This window comes from Chlamydotis macqueenii, chromosome 36 (assembly GCF_036417535.1).
Source record: "Chlamydotis macqueenii isolate bChlMac1 chromosome 36, bChlMac1.mat, whole genome shotgun sequence".
Classification (NCBI taxonomy): Eukaryota; Metazoa; Chordata; class Aves; order Otidiformes; family Otididae; genus Chlamydotis; species Chlamydotis macqueenii.
Genome location: NC_141591.1, coordinates 275,616 through 292,585, shown reverse-complemented (window position 1 = coordinate 292,585; position 16,970 = coordinate 275,616). Strand labels below are relative to the sequence as shown.

At 62.8% G+C, this 16,970-nt stretch overlaps 2 protein-coding genes across 3 annotated transcripts; both read left to right on the top strand.

Annotated features, from left to right (window-relative positions):
• The first annotated feature begins 3,983 nt into the window (after window positions 1–3,983).
• Window positions 3,984–5,988, top strand: MGAT1 (alpha-1,3-mannosyl-glycoprotein 2-beta-N-acetylglucosaminyltransferase). Its single transcript, XM_086769396.1, has one exon. The coding sequence runs from the start codon at window positions 4,282–4,284 to the stop codon at window positions 5,608–5,610; it is 1,329 nt and encodes a 442-aa protein (XP_086625522.1). The 5' UTR covers window positions 3,984–4,281; the 3' UTR covers window positions 5,611–5,988.
• Window positions 5,989–13,131: 7,143 nt separating this feature from the next.
• Window positions 13,132–15,934, top strand: LOC147596857 (E3 ubiquitin-protein ligase TRIM7-like). 2 transcript variants are annotated; one of them, XM_086769395.1, is made up of 3 exons: window positions 13,132–13,446; window positions 14,248–14,350; window positions 14,691–15,934. In XM_086769395.1, the coding sequence occupies exons 2-3, from the start codon at window positions 14,275–14,277 to the stop codon at window positions 15,197–15,199; spliced, it is 585 nt and encodes a 194-aa protein (XP_086625521.1). In that variant the 5' UTR covers window positions 13,132–13,446; window positions 14,248–14,274; the 3' UTR covers window positions 15,200–15,934. The 2 variants fall into 2 exon arrangements, with proteins under 2 accessions (XP_086625521.1, XP_086625520.1); XM_086769394.1 differs by lacking the exon at window positions 13,132–13,446 and having other exon boundaries at window positions 13,523–14,350.
• The last annotated feature ends 1,036 nt before the right edge of the window (window positions 15,935–16,970 follow it).

The following is a 16,970-nucleotide window of genomic DNA, read 5'->3' as shown; positions in this document are numbered from 1 at the left end:
TCCTCCTCCCTGCTCCCCACTGCCCCCCATCGCCCCAAGGCCCCCCCACTGCCCCCAATCCTCCTCCCTGCCCCCCAAATCCCCCCATCGCCCCCAATCCTCCTCCCTGCCCCCCACTGCCCCAAGGCCCCCCCATCGCCCCCAATCCTCCTCCCTGCCCCCCACTGCCCCCCATCGCCCCAAGGCCCCCCCATTCCCCACCCGCCCTCCACCGCCCCACCGCCCCCAGCCCCCCAATTCCGCCCCCCACGCCCCCCCCCCCCCTCCCGGAGCAGACAAGTACCAACGCGCGCGTGCAGGGAAACCGCGCCTGCGCCGCCCCGCCCCTTTCCCCTCCTACGTCACTTCCCCCAAGCTTGGCGGGCAAGGAGTTAATTAGCGGAAGCCGCGGGAGTTGGTTAATTAATAGAATCGAGCGATTAGGGAAGCCGCCCGGGACGGGTTAATTAAGCCGCCGTTAGCCGATTAGGGAAGGAAGGGGGCGTGGCCGGGAACGGAGGGGGCGTGGCCGCGGCCTGGGGGCGGGGCCTTTCCGCTGGCTGGGAGAGGGCGGGGCCTCGCCGTTGCCATGGCGTCGCTTCCGGTGCGGCGGGGCGGAAGTGGCGGCCGCTGCCGGGAGGCGCCGCTGGTACCGGTTGGGGCGGGGGCCGGGGGGGGCTGGATCTGGGCCTGTGGGGCTGGCGGGGGGGCTGGGGGGGCCCTGTGCCCCCTGTGGGGTGTCAGGAGGGGTTGGGGGGCGGCTGTGGGGCTGGGGGGGCCCTGTGCCCCCTGTGGGGTGTCAGGAGGGGCTGGGGGGCCCTGTGCCCCCTGTGGGGTGTCAGGAGGGGTTGGGGGGCGGCTGTGGGGCTGGGGGGCCCTGTGCCCCCTGTGGGGTGTCAGGAGGGGTTGGGGGCGGCTGTGGGGCTGGGGGGCCCTGTGCCCCCTGTGGGGTGTCAGGAGGGGTCGGGGGGCGGCTGTGGGGCTGGGGGGGCCCTGTGCCCCCTGTGGGGTGTCAGGAGGGGTTGGGGGGCGGCTGTGGGGCTGGGGGGGCCCTGTGCCCCCTGTGGGGCGTCAGGAGGGGCTGGGGGGCGGCTGTGGGGCTGGGGGGCCCTGTGCCCCCTGTGGGTGTCAGGAGGGGTTGGGGGGCGGCTGTGGGGCTGGGGGGGCCCTGTGCCCCTGTGGGGTGTCAGGAGGGGTTGGGGGGCAGCTGTGGGGCTGGGGGGGCCCTGTGCCCCCTGTGGGGTGTCAGGAGGGGTTGGGGGGCGGCCGTGGGGCTGGGGGTCCCTGTGCCCCCTGTGGGGTGTCAGGAGGGGTTGGGGGGCGGCTGTGGGCTGGGGGGGCCCTGTGCCCCCTGTGGGGTGTCAGGAGGGGCTGGGGGGCGGCTGTGGGGCTGGGGGGGCCCTGTGCCCCCTGTGGGGTGTCAGGAGGGGTTGGGGGGCAGCTGTGGGGCTGGGGGGGCCCTGTGCCCCCTGTGGGGTGTCAGGAGGGGTTGGGGGGCGGCCGTGGGGCTGGGGGTCCCTGTGCCCCCTGTGGGGTGTTGGGAGCGGCGGGGGGGACCCGACCCCCTCTCCCTATGGGGCAGGGCGGAGGCCGCCCCCCATTCCCGCAGGAATTCCCCTCCCCAGGGGTTTCGGGGCCCCCTGAGGCGCGGGGGAGGGAAGCTGCGGCGTTTTAACCTTTTCCTCCCCGTTCCGTAGAGCTCGCTGGAGCCCCCCGACCCCCCCGGCCGGCGTGGGGGGGATGCTCAGCTCCCCGCCGACGGCCGCCCGCCGCCTGACCCCCTGCCCCGTGCAGCGCGGACGCGCGGCGGCGCGAGAGGAGCAGCGCCTGCACCCCTGTTCCCGAGGAATTCCTGGGAAAAACGGGGGGGGAGGGGGGAACCCCAGCGACCCCCCTCCCCCTGGAGCGAGCCACAAGGTAAATCCCGCGGATTTTCGCCCGCGAAGCCGAGGAAAATCTTCTTCCCAGCCGCTTGCCGCCTAATTTGCACCGCAAAGAGGCTCAAATCTCCCAAAAAAAGCGAAAAAAAAAAGGATTTTCCAGGCAATCGGGGCGCCGGGGCGGTAATCCCGCGGGAGACGGGGTGCCCTTTGCCGGGGCGCTAATCCCGCGGGAGACGGGGTGCCCTTTGCCGGGCGGTAATCCCGCGGGAGACGGGGTGCCCTTTGCCGGGGCGGAAATCCCGCGGGAGACGGGGTGCCCTTTGCCGGGGCGGAAATCCCGTGGGAGACGGGGTGCCCTTTGCCGGGGCGCTAATCCCGCGGGAGACGGGGCGCCCTTTGCCGGGGCGCTAATCCCGCGGGAGACGGGGCGCCCTTTGCCGGGGCGGTAATCCCGCGGGAGACGGGGCGCCCTTTGCCGGGGCGGTAATCCCGCGGGAGACGGGGCGCCCTTTGCCGGGGCGGTAATCCCGCGGGAGACGGGGTGCCCTTTGCGGGGCGCTAATCCCGCGGGAGACGGGGCGCCCTTTGCCGGGGCGGTAATCCCGCGGGAGACGGGGTGCCCTTTGCCGGGGCGGAAATCCCGCGGGAGACGGGGTGCCCTTTGCCGGGGCGCTAATCCCGCGGGAGACGGGGCGCCCTTTGCCGGGGCGGTAATCCCGCGGGAGACGGGGCGCCCTTTGCCGGGGCGGTAATCCCGCGGGAGACGGGGTGCCCTTTGCCGGGCGCTAATCCCGCGGGAGACGGGGCGCCCTTTGCCGGGGCGGTAATCCCGCGGGAGACGGGGTGCCCTTTGCCGGGGCGGTAATCCCGCGGGAGACGGGGTGCCCTTTGCCGGGGCGGTAATCCCGCGGAGACGGGGTGCCCTTTGCCGGAGACGAGGCTTTGCTTCCCTCGAGCCGCCCGTTGCTGGCTCTGTGACGTCGCCCCGGCTGAAGCGAAGCCGAAAAGGTGGAAAAATGAGGTGGAAAATCGGAGCGGGGGGGAGAAATTCCTGGAAAGCGGCGCTTTCTCCGTCCTTTGCGGGCGGTTGGGCTGTCGCCGAGTGGTGCAGAAAAGCCTGGATGAACTAAAAGGGATTAATTAACGGATAATTCCGGGGCAGCGGCGCGGAGCCGCGGGCGCTTGCCCCGGATCTGGTGGGTTTGGGGGCTGCGGGGGCCGGCGTGGGGAGCAGCGTCTCCCCGAAAGCCCCCCGAGCGCCCGGGTTCGGGGCGCTTTCCCCCTGACGCCCCCCGGGGTGGGGGTTAAAGTGGGGGGACGCTGCCCCCCCCGGGTCGGGGGAGGTTTTGGGGCGCCGGGGGATCGGGGCGCAGCGCCGCCGAGCGAGCCGGGCACGGCCGAGCCGGCGTGCCCCTCCCCGGGGCCGGCCGCGCGCACAAAACCCCCAAATTTACTTTTTTTTTGCTTCCCCCTCACCCCTTTCTTTATTCCCCTCCTCCTCTCCGGCAGCTTTTCCGTCCGAGGCCGCGGAGGGGGAGCTCGGGGAGCGCGGGCTCCCCCTTTCCTACCCCTCTGCACCCTTTTTTTTCTTTTAAATCCCCTTTTCCGGGTGTTTTTTTCCTTTCGGTTCCCTTTTTCCGCCCGCCGACGTGGCCCGGGGCGGCGTTAACCCCTGAGCCGCTCAGCGCGCCGCTCCCTGGCCAGAGTTAAGCAGTGGCTTTTTTTTCCTCCTCTTTTTTTTCCCTGCCGGTTTTTTTTTCGTTTTTCCCCCTTTTCCTTATTTTTGTTCTTCTTTTTTCCTCTCAATTCCCCTTTTTTCGCCCGCCCCCTTTTCCTGCCCTCGCTGACATCTTGCCGGCGCCGGCAGGCGTCGGGCCGGGCTCCGGGTGGGTAAGAGCTCGCTGAAAACGGGGCTTTCCGCGGATTTTCCTGCTCCGACTCGGTGTTTCCTTGTGTTTATCCCCGTTTTCCATGACCCCCGCCGCCACCCCGCGGCAGCAGCTCGGCACCGGAGCCGGCGCTGGGTTAATGTTTAACGGCAGCGGACTCTGCCCCGGGCTCCCCGCGCTCAGATTTGCGCCGGGGGATTTTTATTTGCTGCTTTTTTTATCCCCCCCCTCCCCTTATTTAATTTTTTTTCCCCTTTTTTTGGTCTCTGCGCGGTGCCACGTTTCTGGTGGGACGCTGCGGCCCCGCGCGGTTTCGCTTCCTCTCCCCGCGCCGCGGGGTTTCCTCTTTCGGGACGGGCGGGGAGGGGGCAAGCTGAGGGTTTCACCGGATTTTTTGGGGGGGTTACACCGCCGCGGGGCGACCCCGTCCCCGTCCGGCGCCGGTTTTGGGGCGAAAAGTGGGGTTTCCTGTGGTTTTAACGCCGCCAGTGTTCCCCCCAGGTCCATGGCGCGGGCGTGAGGGCTGAAGGATGCTGAAGAAGAGCAGCTTGGCGCTGTGGGGGGCGGCGCTCTTCGTCGCCTGGAACGGCCTCCTCCTCCTCTTCCTCTGGAGCCGCCCGCCCTCCCCGCCCGCCGCCGAGGGCGACCGCCTGACGGCCGAGGTGATCCGCCTGGCGCGCGACGCCGAAACCGAGCTGGAGCGCCAGAAAGAGCTCCTGCGCCAGATCCGCCGCTACAGCGGGGCCTGGGCCCGGCGGCGCGGGGCTCGGCCCGCCCCCTCGCCGCCGCCGCCGCCGCCGCCCTCGCCGCCGCCCAGCGCCGCCGCCGGCCCCGTCCTGCCCGTGCTGGTGCTGGCCTGCGACCGCAGCACCGTGCGGCGCTGCCTGGACAAACTGCTGCGCTACCGGCCCTCGGCGCAGCGCTTCCCCGTCATCGTCAGCCAGGACTGCGGGCACGCCGAGACGGCGCGCGTCATCGCCTCCTACGGCGACGCCGTGGCCCACATCCGGCAGCCCGACCTCAGCGACATCCCGGTGCCGGCGGAGCACCGCAAGTTCCAGGGTTACTACAAAATCGCGCGGCACTACCGCTGGGCGCTGGGGCAGGTGTTCCGCACCTTCCGCTACCGCGCCGCCATCGTGGTGGAGGACGACTTAGAGGTCGCTCCGGATTTTTTCGAGTATTTCCAGGCGGCGTTCCCGCTCCTGCTGGCCGACCGCAGCCTCTGGTGCGTCTCGGCCTGGAACGATAACGGCAAGGAGCAGATGGTGGACGTGGCGCAGGCCGAGCTGCTCTACCGGACCGATTTCTTCCCGGGCCTGGGCTGGCTGCTGCTGGCCGAGCTGTGGGACGAGCTGGAGCCCAAGTGGCCGCGAGCTTTTTGGGACGACTGGATGCGGCAGCCCGAGCAGCGCCGCGGCCGCTCCTGCGTCCGCCCCGAGGTCTCCCGGACCATGACGTTCGGTCGGAAGGGGGTGAGCCACGGGCAGTTCTTCGACCAATACCTAAAATTCATCAAACTGAACGACCGCTTCGTGCCTTTCACCCAGCTGGATCTTTCTTACCTCAAAAAGGAAGAGTACGAACGATCCTTCCTCCCCAAAGTCTACGCCGCGCCCGAGGTGAGGGTGGAGGAGCTGCAGGGCAACCGGCGGCGCGAGCTGGGCGCCGTGCGCCTGCAGTACAGCGGCCGCGACTCCTTCAAGGCCTTCGCCAAGGCCCTGGGGCTGATGGACGACCTCAAGTCGGGCGTGCCGCGCGCCGGCTACCGCGGCATCGTCAGCTTCGTCTACCGCGGCCGCCGCGTCTATCTCGCCCCGCCCTCCGACTGGCCGGGCTACGACCCCAGCTGGAGTTAGCGGGCGCCGTTTTTTGGGGTGGTTTTTTGGTTTTTTGAGGGAGTGTTTCCCCCCTTTTCCATCGTTTTTGGGGTTTTTTTTTTGGTTGGGGTGTGTGCGTTTAGCGGGGGGGGTTCGGCTTCTCCGCTGCCGCGACGGGGGGGACTCGGGACGGAGGTGGCTCTGAGCGGAAAAATTATTTTCCAGAATAAAAGGAAAAAAAAAACAAAAAAACCCAAACCATCAGAAAAACCCCAAACCTGGACAGAAAAAACCCAAAACCCGAGTTCGGATCCGTGCTGCTGCCACTCAGCGAGGCTGCGCGGGGCGCGGCGCTGCGGGCCCTGAACGGGTCCACAGGGGTCTGCGCGGATCCGCAGGGGTCTCTGCAGATCCGTAGGGGTCTGTGTGGATCCGTAGGGGTCTCTGCAGATCCATAGGGGTCTCTGTGGATCCGTAGGGGTCTGTGTGGATCCGTAGGGGTCTCTGCAGATCCATAGGGGTCTCTGTGGATCCGTAGGGGTCTGGGCGGATCCGCAGGGGTCTGTGCGCATCCATAGGGGTCTCTGCAGATCCACAGGGGTCTGTGCGGATCCGCAGGGGTCTGTGTGGATCCGCAGGGGTCTGTGCGGATCCGTAGGGGTCTGTGCGGATCCGCAGGGGTCTGTGCGGATCCGTAGGGGTCTCTGCAGATCCACAGGGGTCTCTGCAGATCCATAGGGGTCTGTGCGGATCCGTAGGGGTCTGTGCGGATCCGTAGGGGTCTGTGTGGATCCGTAGGGGTCTGTGCGGATCCGTAGGGGTCTGTGTGGATCCGCAGGGGTCTGTGCGGATCCGCAGGGGTCTCTGCAGATCCGTAGGGGTCTGTGCGGATCCGCAGGGGTCTGTGTGGATCCGCAGGGGTCTGTGCTGATCCGTAGGGGTCTGTGCGGGTCTCTGCGGATCCGTAGGGGTCTGTGCGGATCCACAGGGGTCTGTGCGGATCCGTAGGGGTCTCTGCAGATCCACAGGGGTCTCTGCGGATCCACAGGGGTCTGTGCGGATCCATAGGGGTCTGTGCGGATCCGTAGGGGTCTTGTGCGCATCCGCAGGGGTCTGTGCGGATCTGCAGGGGTCTGTGCTGATCCATAGGGGTCTCTGTGGATCCGTAGGGGTCTCTGTGGGTCTGTGCGGATCCGTAGGGGTCTGTGCGGATCCGCAGGGGTCTGTGTGGGTCTGAGCGGATCCGTAGGGGTCTGTGTGGATCCGTAGGGGTCTCTGTGGGTCTGTGCGGATCCATAGGGGTCTGTGCGCATCCGTAGGGGTCTGTATGGATCCGTAGGGATCCGTAGGGGTCTGTGCGCATCCGTAGGGGTCTGTGCGGATCCATAGGGGTCTGTGTGGATCCGTAGGGGTTTGTGCGGATCCGTAGGAGTCTCTGTGGGTCTGTGCGCATCCGTGCGCATCCGTAGGGGTCTGTGCGCATCCATAGGGGTCTGTGCGGATCCGCAGGGGTCTGTGTGGATCCATAGGGGTCTGTGCGCATCCGTAGGGGTCTGTGTGGATCCGTAGGGATCCGTAGGGGTCTGTGCGGATCCGTAGGGGTCTCTGTGGGTCTGTGCGCATCCGTAGGGGTCTGTGTGGATCCGTACGGGTCTCTGGGTCCGTACAGCCCCGCGTGCCCCGGTTCCTGCAGGGTCCCAGCCCCCTACGCCCAGCCCCGCGCCAGGCCGTGCGTGGGGCTCTGCCCCGTCCCCGTGCGCAGCGGGCGGCCTGGGCTGTCGGGTCTGCGCCGCGCCCACGCGCTCCCCTCGCCGCCGCGGCGCCCCGAAACGCGGGGGGGCGTGCAGGGCCGCGCGCTCTGCCCTGTACGTTCCAGGGCCGGGGGGGCAGCGTTTCTGCTGCTAAAAGCCCCTTTTGTGTCAAAAAAAAGCGGGTTTTCGCTTCAATAAACCCTCAAACGTGGCTTTTTGGGAGGGAGGAACGTCCCGCTCAGCGTCATTTTGGGGAGAAAAAGCCTTTTTTTGGAGCGGGGAAGTTGTGAAACGGAAGAAATGCAATGATGAAATGTTGCAAACTGGGATAAGAAGAGGGGAAAAGGGCGGCCTGGGGGGTGGAACTGGGCGAACTGGTGACAGCGGGAGGGATTGGGGTTAAATCGGGTGGTTTGGGGATACTTTGGGGGCCTGTTTCCTCCCCGCATCCACTGCTGGTGCTGAAAACACCGAATCTTTTTATTTTTGCTTAAAAGGGAGAAAATAGCTCTAAAAAAAACGGAGTTTGGGGGTTTTCCTGAACCACAGCCCCCTCTTCTTCACCAGTCCCCCCCAGTGTGGGGGTCCCCTCCCCGCCGGCACCGTTGGAGGCGGCAAATCCCGGTTTGGCCGCTTCCCTCCGGGAAAAACCCCTCGGCGGGACACCCCCCGCCCCGGATTTTGGGGCAAAAGACGCCCAAAATGGCGTCTGGGGGACAAGGAGCCGCTGATTGTGACAGGCGAGTTTTCAGCGCCGCGTGCGTCACCGCCCCTCGATTATGTACCCCAAAAATGGCGAGGACGCCCCCCAAATCCACTGAAAATGGGGGGGGGGGGGGCGGCGGCGGTTTAGCCGCAGTCCTCACTCAGGTCCGCACTCGCCGCAGCCGCCCGCGCCTCGCCGCCCGCGCGGTCTTCCCTTAGGTCCGCCGCGAAGAGCAGCCAATGGGGCGCCGCGGGGGGTGGGGACGGCGACAAGCAGCCAATCGGAACGCGCCGGGCGGCTCATAGGAAGGCGGGAGGGCGCGGCGGCGGGAGCGGCGCGGCGGGATGGCGCGGGCGAAGCAGGTGGCGGCCGGGAAACGACCCGAAAATTCTCCTTCCCTGCCCCTGGGCACCCCCAAAGCGCGCCCGCCTCCCCGCCCGGCGCCGGCGCTGCGGAAAAAGTTTCGTTTCTTGAGGAAAAAAAGCCTCCGGCTGCTCCCCGCCGCCTCGCTCCGCGGGCTGGCGCGGGCCTTCTCCCAAATCCGGGGGGGTTTCGGGGTGCAGGCGGGCGCCGCGGCGGCTCTGCGGGAGGGCTGCGAGGTTCATCTGCTGGCTCTGCTGGAGGAGTGGGGGCTGTGCGCCCTCCACGCCGGGCGTTCTGCTGTCCGGAGGGCCGACGTGCACCTCGTGCGCTGCCTTCGCGTGAAGAGAGGCTGATCTTCCGCTCCCCGCGAGGACGAAGAGCTGGCCCTGGGCCGGCTAAACTGCGCAAAATGGCAAATTTTTTAGTTGTTTATGCTTCGTTTTTTGGTATGGACTTTCAAATTAAACCTCTAGCAAGCGTTTCAGAGGAAACGGGGCGTCAGGAGCTCACCTGTTGGAGCAGGGTGCTGCGAAGAAGAACTTTGATTTCCGCTCGTGAAGCGCTGTAACGCGCTCTCGCGTTTCGAGGGCGACGTCGCCTCGCCGCGAGCCGAGCGGAGAAATGACTCGTTACAGAACCGGGCCACCGTTGAGGTTTAGCGGCAACCCGCGGGTTTGCCCGGGGCTTTATTTAAGAGCTCCGGTCCCAAGGACGAGAGCAGCCGCCCCCCGCTGCTGCCTTTCCTGCTGGCTCCTCTTCCTCGGGCGGACGTCGCGGGTCCCTGCGGACGCGGAGGCAAGTCCGGCAGCGGAGACGGAGCGGTTGGGGCCGTAGGAGGCAGAGGCCTGCGCCGCCAGATAAGGGCGCTTTTTTACGTGCTTTAACCCCAACAACTTCCTGCCGGCCTAGGATGGCCGGTTTATTTATTCTTTTCCTTTTCTATTCGGTTGTAGGTGATGAAACGGGAGATAAAACCCCGCCTGCGGCCCCTCTCCCCGCTCACGTCCCGCAGCGATTGCAGAACCCCAGCCTGAGCGATCCTGGGAGGCGCAAGAAGTGGTTTTATCCCTTTTCCCCTGATTTCTCTGCAAATCTTAAGCAGAGGCTTCTCCGCTTGCAAAACCTTCCTACGAGGCATCCAGCGGCAGCAGCAAAGCCCCTTCCCCTCCCCAAACTGAGCTCTTGAATTATTTTTTTAGGGGGCTTCTCTCTGTCTTTCTGGGTCTTGTTTCCATTGGCAAACAGCTCAGGAAACAAAAATCCCTTCGTTCCCCTATTTGAGGGTGTTTCCTCGCTGGGAATGCAGCGTGCAGGGGAAAACCCAGCATAAGGGGGGCAAATTGTCAACAATTGTGCCTTGAGCGCAGCGCCTCTCCTCTCCTCCACTCCAGGCCCACGTGCAATTTCCTCTTCTTTTTGTTTTCTTCATTTTTTATTTTTTTTTCCCCTCCTCTTAAAAAAAAACCCAGTAACAATTAAACAGGTAAAAAACGTGCATTCAGGGTAGGTTTTGCTTTGGGAAACGGGTTTGGCGTGAGCTCTGTGAAGCTGTGGTGGGAAGCAAGATATTCTCTTGGGTTTTTCTTTTTCTTTCTTTTTTTTTTTTTTGTTGGTTATTTTTTTCTTTTCTCTTTCAAGGCTTATTTTCCCTGGAGAACTGCCCAGCAGAGCTGCCAAAAAAAAAGGTGTTTAAGGGGAATTTTGAGTCTGTGCAAACCCAGCACGGAGCAGGAGATTGAGATGTGATTAAATTTGCTGAGTTAGGGGTGAAAGGGAAAAGCAAAGGTGGCTGGGGGGAGGCTGGATGCTTGCAGGGCTGGTTTTTTTTTTCTGGTTTTTTTTTTTTTTTTTTTTTTTTACCCCCCCCCCCACCTTGGGGAGTTGGGGAAAAGCTTCGCCTCATCTGAAAACACCTCTTTTTGGTGCTGAGGAGCCAGGGCGCTGATGGGATGGTGGCAGAAATCCCAAGTGGGTGGCGCAGGAGCTTTTCTCCCGGCACTTTTCCACGGCGTCTCCCGCGGCCAAGGCGACAGCGCTGAGTTTGGTTTGGGTTTTGGGGCAATATTGCGGATATCGGCAACAAACCTAAACCCCGGGGGGGGGGATTATAAAGTGAAATAAAACCCCACCACCGAACTTCAGCCCTTAAATCAGATGTGGAAAATAAGAAGCTGGGGGGGGGGAACCAAAAAGGAGCAGGCGCGGGGGCTGCGCCAGCGTGGGAGCAGCCTTAAGCAGGGGCCGCCCAGCTCCCGTCCCAACAACAAAAATAAAATTATTGTTGTTAAATCGGGGAAGCGAATTGAACAAGGGGTTTTGATCTGAAAGACTCACTTTTAGAGAATATTGGCCACGTGAAAATATTTTTTAAAAGGCAACTAATTAGGAATTATTATAGTTGTGAATGAGGCAGATACAGCAATAAAGTAAGTTGGATGTTCCCAAACCGCGGGTCGCTGAGCCCCAGATTAATCAGGTTTGGCTTTTCCCGAGGAAAACCACAGCCCCTTCCCCAGCCAAATGGGAGGCGCTGCCGAACCCCACCGCCCCGCCTCGCAACGAGGCCGAAAAACCGCAAAACGACGCCGAAACCGCGCTACCGGACCCCGGTTCGGGGGGCGGCGGGGGCTCAGCTTCGCCGCGGGACAGCGGATCGAAAAGATCCGTTCGCATTGGTTCATCCCGACAGCCAATAGGAAGCCCGGGCGCTTCCGGCGGCCAATAGAAAGCGGCGTTTGTTATCCCACCCGCTTCCCGCGCTCTTCGCACCCGCGCCGGGGCCGCGGTGCGACCGGAGGGCGCGAAACGGGAGAAACCGGACAAAAAAACCCGGAAAGTTTAATCGCCGGTGGTTCTGCGGGCAGGAAACAAAAAGGAAAAAAAACCCCTTTTTTCCTCTTTTTTTTTTTTACCCTTTAGCAGGGAAAAAGCAGCTTTTTTGTAGGAAAAGCCCCGAGCGGGGCTTTAATTACCGCGCGACAAATCCACCGCTAATTGATTTTCAGTGATTCCGGGCGCTGGCGAGTTCCGGGCGCTTTCCAGGAGGAACCTCGGCCCGCGAGAGGCTTCGGCAGCGGCGGGGGGAGCCGGGGCCGCGCTGGACACCAGCGTTTTCCTGCCAGCCGTGGCTTTTGTGCGGTTTTGCGGCGAGCCGCGCGCGCACAAGGAAACGCGCGTTTGCACTTTGTTCATTTTAAATATTTTTTTTTAACCAATTGTAATGAATTCCTGCGGCCGCTCGCCATTCTGGGGCGAATTCCAGCATTTTAGGAGGTTTTTTTAAAAAAAAAAACCACCCACAAAACCCCCTCATTTGAGAGGGCGGGGGGGGGGGTGTTGGGGAAAAGCCCGCCGGCGGGAAGGAGAGGGAGGGGGGGCGCGCGGCCTGCTCTCGCTCGCGTCCGCCGCGTGGTTATATAAGGGGCCGGCGGGCGGCGCCGCGGCTCAGTGCGGCGGCGGCGGCGGAGCGGGAGGGGCGGGCGCGGCGGGCGGGGCCGCGCCGCCGGTGCCTGGAAGCCGCCGCTTCCCGCGAAGCCCGCGGAGCGGCAGCGCTGCCCGGTTCTCCGTTCCCCGCCGCCTTCCCAGGCGCTTGGTTAGGTTTCACCAAAGGTTCGGCAGCCGCGGGACGGCGGCCGCCTCGAGGGCGCTTCGTTGCCCGAAAGTTGGGCCGCGGCGTGGCCGGTTCGCTCCGTCTCGGTCCGGAGCGGGCGGCCGGTGATGATGGAAAAGCCGAAGCGCGGTGTTAAAAAGCCGCCGGGAGGAGCCGAGGAGACGGCGCGGGGGGCGGCCGCCGAGGGCCCGGGTAAGAGCCGCCCCGCGGGGTTCGGGGGGGAGCCGCTGCCCGGGGGGAGGGCGGGGTCCGCCTCGCGGGTTGTCTGTCTCTGGGCGCGGGTGTTCTGGCTGCGGGGAGGCGGGGAAAGGGGGCCCGGGAGCGGCCGCTGGGGCTTCGGTGCGGGACGGGGGGGGAGGGCGTGGGGCTGTGCGGCGGCACTGGGTGCCGCTGGGTTCTAAATAACCGCGTTTGTCCCCGGGGCGGCGCCGGGTTTCATCCCGAAATACCTCGAGGTTTCCCCCAGGTAACAGAGCTCTCCCCAGAATACCTCGACGTTTTCTCCAGATAACCGCTTCCCCAAAATAGCTCGAGGTTCTCCCCAAAATACTTGAAGAGTTTCTCCAGGAATGCCTCTGGATTCCACCCAAAGCACCCAATTTCTCCAAAACCACCGCCAAATTCTCCCAGAGCAGCTGAATTGTCCCAAATTGCCCCAAATTCTCTGAGTGTCCCTCCTGAGGTAACTGGAGTTTTTGCCCAAATGCTTCCAAATCCTCCCCGAGATACCCGTGTTCTCCCAAAACACCTGAATTCTCCCAGAATACTTGAATTGCCTCAAAACACGTCTGAAGTCCTCCCAGAATAATTCTCCAAAATGACAGAATTCTTCCCAAATGCCTCGGTTTCTGCTCGAAGGACCTGAGTTTCCCCTCCCAAAGTAACTGAATTTCTCCCAAATGCTTCAGATTTCTTCTCCAAACCTGCTTGGGATCCTCCCAGGTATCCTGAAAAGGGGGGGGGAAGGGGGTTCAGGACCCCCCGGGCAGCATTTTGGGGCAGTTTGTCCACATTTGATCTCCCTGGTGTCGTCGCATTCCCTCGCGTGGAACGGGCTGTGCCCAGATTTGCAGGCAGAAATTCAATGAAGTTCTTCCTCCTGCTGCAGCAACGCGCGTTTTTAATGCCACTTTTTTTTTTTTTTTCCCTTTTTCTAGTGTCTGAAAAAAAGAAAGGCACAATCGCAGGGCGCAGGCGGCGGCGGAGCGGCCCTGTCTGCGGGCGGGAGATTGGCGCTCTCCTCCCTCCCCGGCCGATAAAAGCTGGCGGGGGCAGAGACGGGACCGAGCTTTCGCTGAGCCTGCGCCAGAGACGGGGAAAAACCTGAAACGGAGGCAAAATAAACCAAAAGAGGGGAAAAGACGAAGCAGAGAAGAAGCCGCTGGAGGAAAAGCAGCTGGAAGAACCCAAAAACGGCGCCGGTGCCACTGAGGAAAACCCGAAAGGTTGGAGAGGGGAAAATCCCAGCGGGTTATGTTGCTTCTGGGGAAAAAAGTGGATTTTTTGGGGGGGGGAAAGGGGATTTCAGCAATTTCCCCATCCCGTCAGGGAGGGAGGGAACGCGGATTTGCCTCCCCGCTGCCCTCGGGATCTGTGGGATTTTGCTGGTTTGCAGTGGTGGGGAGTGGTTATTTGCCTCCCGTCTTTCCCACTGGTGGAATCTGGGTGAGAAACTGCACGGTTCCTGCTTTTAGCTCAATTCACGGGTGATTTCCCCACCTCTCCCCAGCTTTCCTCGTCCCCCCGCTGCTTTACCTCTCCGCTCTGCACTTTTCCTGCGGAAAAGCAGCAAGCCCTGTGTTTCTGGGTGCGTTGGCGTGGGTTATTCGACCGTTCTGGGGCTTTATTACCAATTTTCGGTGCCTTTCACCGCAGGAAAACGCTTGTTTGCGCTCAGAGCCCCGCGCCGGGTGTCGGAGCCGGGGCCCTTCGCCGCTGGCCCTTATCTCCCCCGCGCAGGTTCCCCATGGCCAGCGGCAAATTTCTCCTTCTGCGGGATTTATCCCGACGCCACTTGGGCTCGGCTTATCTCCGTTTGAAGGATTTTTTTTCTCAAATTTGGGTTTGCTTGCCCAAGGAAAAAAAAAAAAACCGACAGCAGAGGCAGGGAGGGGTTTAAGCAGGTTTATCCCGGTGCTTTTTTTCCTCCAAGCGTTTGGAATAAATGCGGTGGCTGAGCCCATTTTCTGACGTACGACAGCGGAGACACGCAGGATAATTTCATTTTCTTCTTTCTGCACCTCGAGCCGGGAGGAGCGGGCGTTGCGGGCGCAATGGCCTTCTCCCTCAAACCGCGGCCCCGCACCTGGGACCGTGCGCTGGACTTCGGCACGGCCAAGCAGTTTGAAGGTAAGCGAGGGCGGCTGGGAGGGGCCAGGTGCCGGTTCCGGAGGTTTTTTGGGCGCTCTCGAGCGAAGTGTCCAGCGGGGCTGGAGATCCCAGCTCCGCTTTTGTTTTCTGGAGATTATAGAGGTCCTCTCTTGGCTCCTCCATCCTCAGTCTCCATCTCTTGGCTCCTCCGTCTCCAGCCTCGCCTGGAGATCCTTCACCTCCAGCTCGCGTCTCTTGGCTCTTCCATCTCCAGCCGCCCCGGTTTTCTCCCGTTTTCCTAGCAACGCAGCCAGTAAGGGGAGTTTCTTGGGGCTGCGTGTCCGGATTTGGCTTTCTGATTCCTTCTCTTGCTTCCCAGTGGACGTGACCCTGGATCCGGCCACGGCGGGTCCCGAGGTGATCCTCTCCGACGACTTCAAAGAAGCCACCTGGGGCAAGCCGGGCCGCCGGCGGCCCGAGGGGCCGGGCCGCTTCGACACGGATCCCTGCATGCTGGGCAGCGAGGGCTTCGCCTCGGGCCGGCACTACTGGGAGGTGGCGGCCAGCGGGCGCTTCTGGGCCGTGGGGGTGGCCCGCGAGTCCGTCCGCAGGAAGGGCCGCATCCTCTTCAAGCCCAACGCCGAGATCTGGGGGCTGCAGAAATACGACGAGCTCTGCGTGGCCCTCACGGCTCCGTCCAACACCTCCGTCCCGCTGCGCGACGGGGAGATCGGGGTCTACCTGGACTGCGAGGCGGGACAGGTCTCCTTCTACGCCGTCGGCAGCCGCCGCCGCGTCTTCACCTTCTCCGTGGCCGTCACCGGAGAGAGGATCTTCCCCTACTTCTGCGTGCTGCTCTCCACCATCAGGCTGGCGCCCAGGGGCTGACGCGCCAGCGACTTCCCCCCGAAGCCGGCTGCTCCGTGCTGCTGGGAGACGCTTCCTCCATTTTCCCGGACTTTGAGTCGTTTCCACCTCGGCTCGCGGTCCTGCTTCCGTCACGGCCGTCTCCGTTTTGGGCTCTGTCCGGGGGTTTCTGGTTTCTGTCCCGGCTCGGCGCGGCTCGCCCCCTCCGAGAGCCGCTGTCGTTAAATTTGTCCAGAGCGCGTTAACGGGAACTGGGCTTCACCAGGCTGGTTTTGAGCCGAAACCTTGATTTTTCCTCCCAAACGCGGCTCCCCTGGAGGTTCCCGTTACTGACCCCGCTGTCTGGGCTGCCAACCCCAATTAATAAAAAAAAGATTAAACCCAGCGCCTCGCGTGGGTGCGGGCATGCTGCGGGGGCACGGCTCCGGGGGGACCTGCGAGCCGGGACAGACTCCCCAGGGTCGTTACGAAGTGCTGTCCGCAGCCTTAAAAAATAGAAATTAAAATCGTTTTTGAAAAGCAAACCCGCCAGCGGTGGGTTGCAGGGAGTACGGGGCGCCGCCCCAGCACCCCGTCCCGAGGCGGCGGCGCTCGCTCGCTGCTGGATCCCCTTCGCGTCAGCCGGTGAGAACGCTCCTCGCTTTGAGGATTTTCTGCCAGTTTTAGCGGTTTGGGGTTTTTAAAATTTTTTTTAAGCCCTTCACGCATGTGATTTTCCAGGGGTTGGGGGTAAACTGGAAAACCTCCAGGCTGAGCGCGGGGTTCCGGGTGTGAGCGGTGCCGGGCGCCGGCGCGGCTCTGGGCGCGCGGTCGCTTCCCTCGGAAATAAATGGCTTTTCCCGGCAGAGAGCAAAGGCTTCGTTCGTGGTTTTGTTTCTTAATTCTGTAGGGTTTAGTTTTTAAAATTATTCAGTTTTTAGTTCTTTGGGGTTTTTTTTTGTTTGTTTGTTTTTTTTAAGGGTTTAGGTTTTTTATCGGTTTAGGTTCTTGAGGTTTGTTCAGTTTTTAGGTCTCTAGGTTATTCTTTACCTCTTTCATTTATCAGCTCTTTATTTTTTATTTCCTGACCCCAGACCGGCTGGCCGCGGGGCTCCCTCCCGGCCTGAGGGACGCGTTGCCGACAGCGTTGCCGCCGCCCTGCCCCGCCGTGGCCACGTCCTGCAGCACGACGCCGCTGGGGCGGCCGGGAAATCGCACTGCGGCTCGCCCCAGTCTCCCTTTCAGGAGAGCGTCTCGGCAAACGGCAGGTAGCCTTTAAAAAATCACCTGGATTTTTATTTCTGAGGAGCTGGGAGCTGCGGTTGGGTGGGAGAAGGGTTTTGTCTGGAACCTCCTGCGCTCACCCCCCCAGGGCGGCGATTTTCCCGTGTAACGGCTGGGGAAGACCCAAAATAACGGAAAATGGCGCCTCTGGACGCGTTTTCCGCCGCGCTGTGACGCGAGCAGGTGACTGAGGGCAGCACTGGAAGCGGGTCGTTAACCAGCACGGCATTTTTATTCTGGGTACTTGTCGCGAACAATGGCTAACGAACGGGAGTGGCGAATCGTGCAGAAAGCATCTCGGACGGGTCAGCCGCTGCCAAACGCCGCTAAAGCTCGCCGGCGTGAGTTCAGCGGCGCCTGGCGCGGTGCCACACAAACGGAAATCACAAAACACGTTAAAAAAAAAAAAAAAGTGAAGTTTTGCCTGGTGATCTGCCGATTTTTTGGGGAATTTCTGTGAAAATCACGGTTTCTGCGCCGTCCCGGTGGCCAGCGCGCGTGCAGGCGGAGGGGTTTTAGCCTCGGAGCA

Bases quoted from the DNA above. Each gene is read 5' to 3' on its own strand.
- MGAT1 (XM_086769396.1), top strand. From the start codon at position 4,282: ATGCTGAAGAAGAGCAGCTTGGCGCTGTGGGGGGCGGCGCTCTTCGTC.
- LOC147596857 (XM_086769395.1), top strand. From the start codon at position 14,275: ATGGCCTTCTCCCTCAAACCGCGGCCCCGCACCTGGGACCGTGCGCTG. The intron at 14,351-14,690 runs GTAAGCGAGGGC...CTTGCTTCCCAG, and splicing joins CACGGCCAAGCAGTTTGAAG to TGGACGTGACCCTGGATCCG.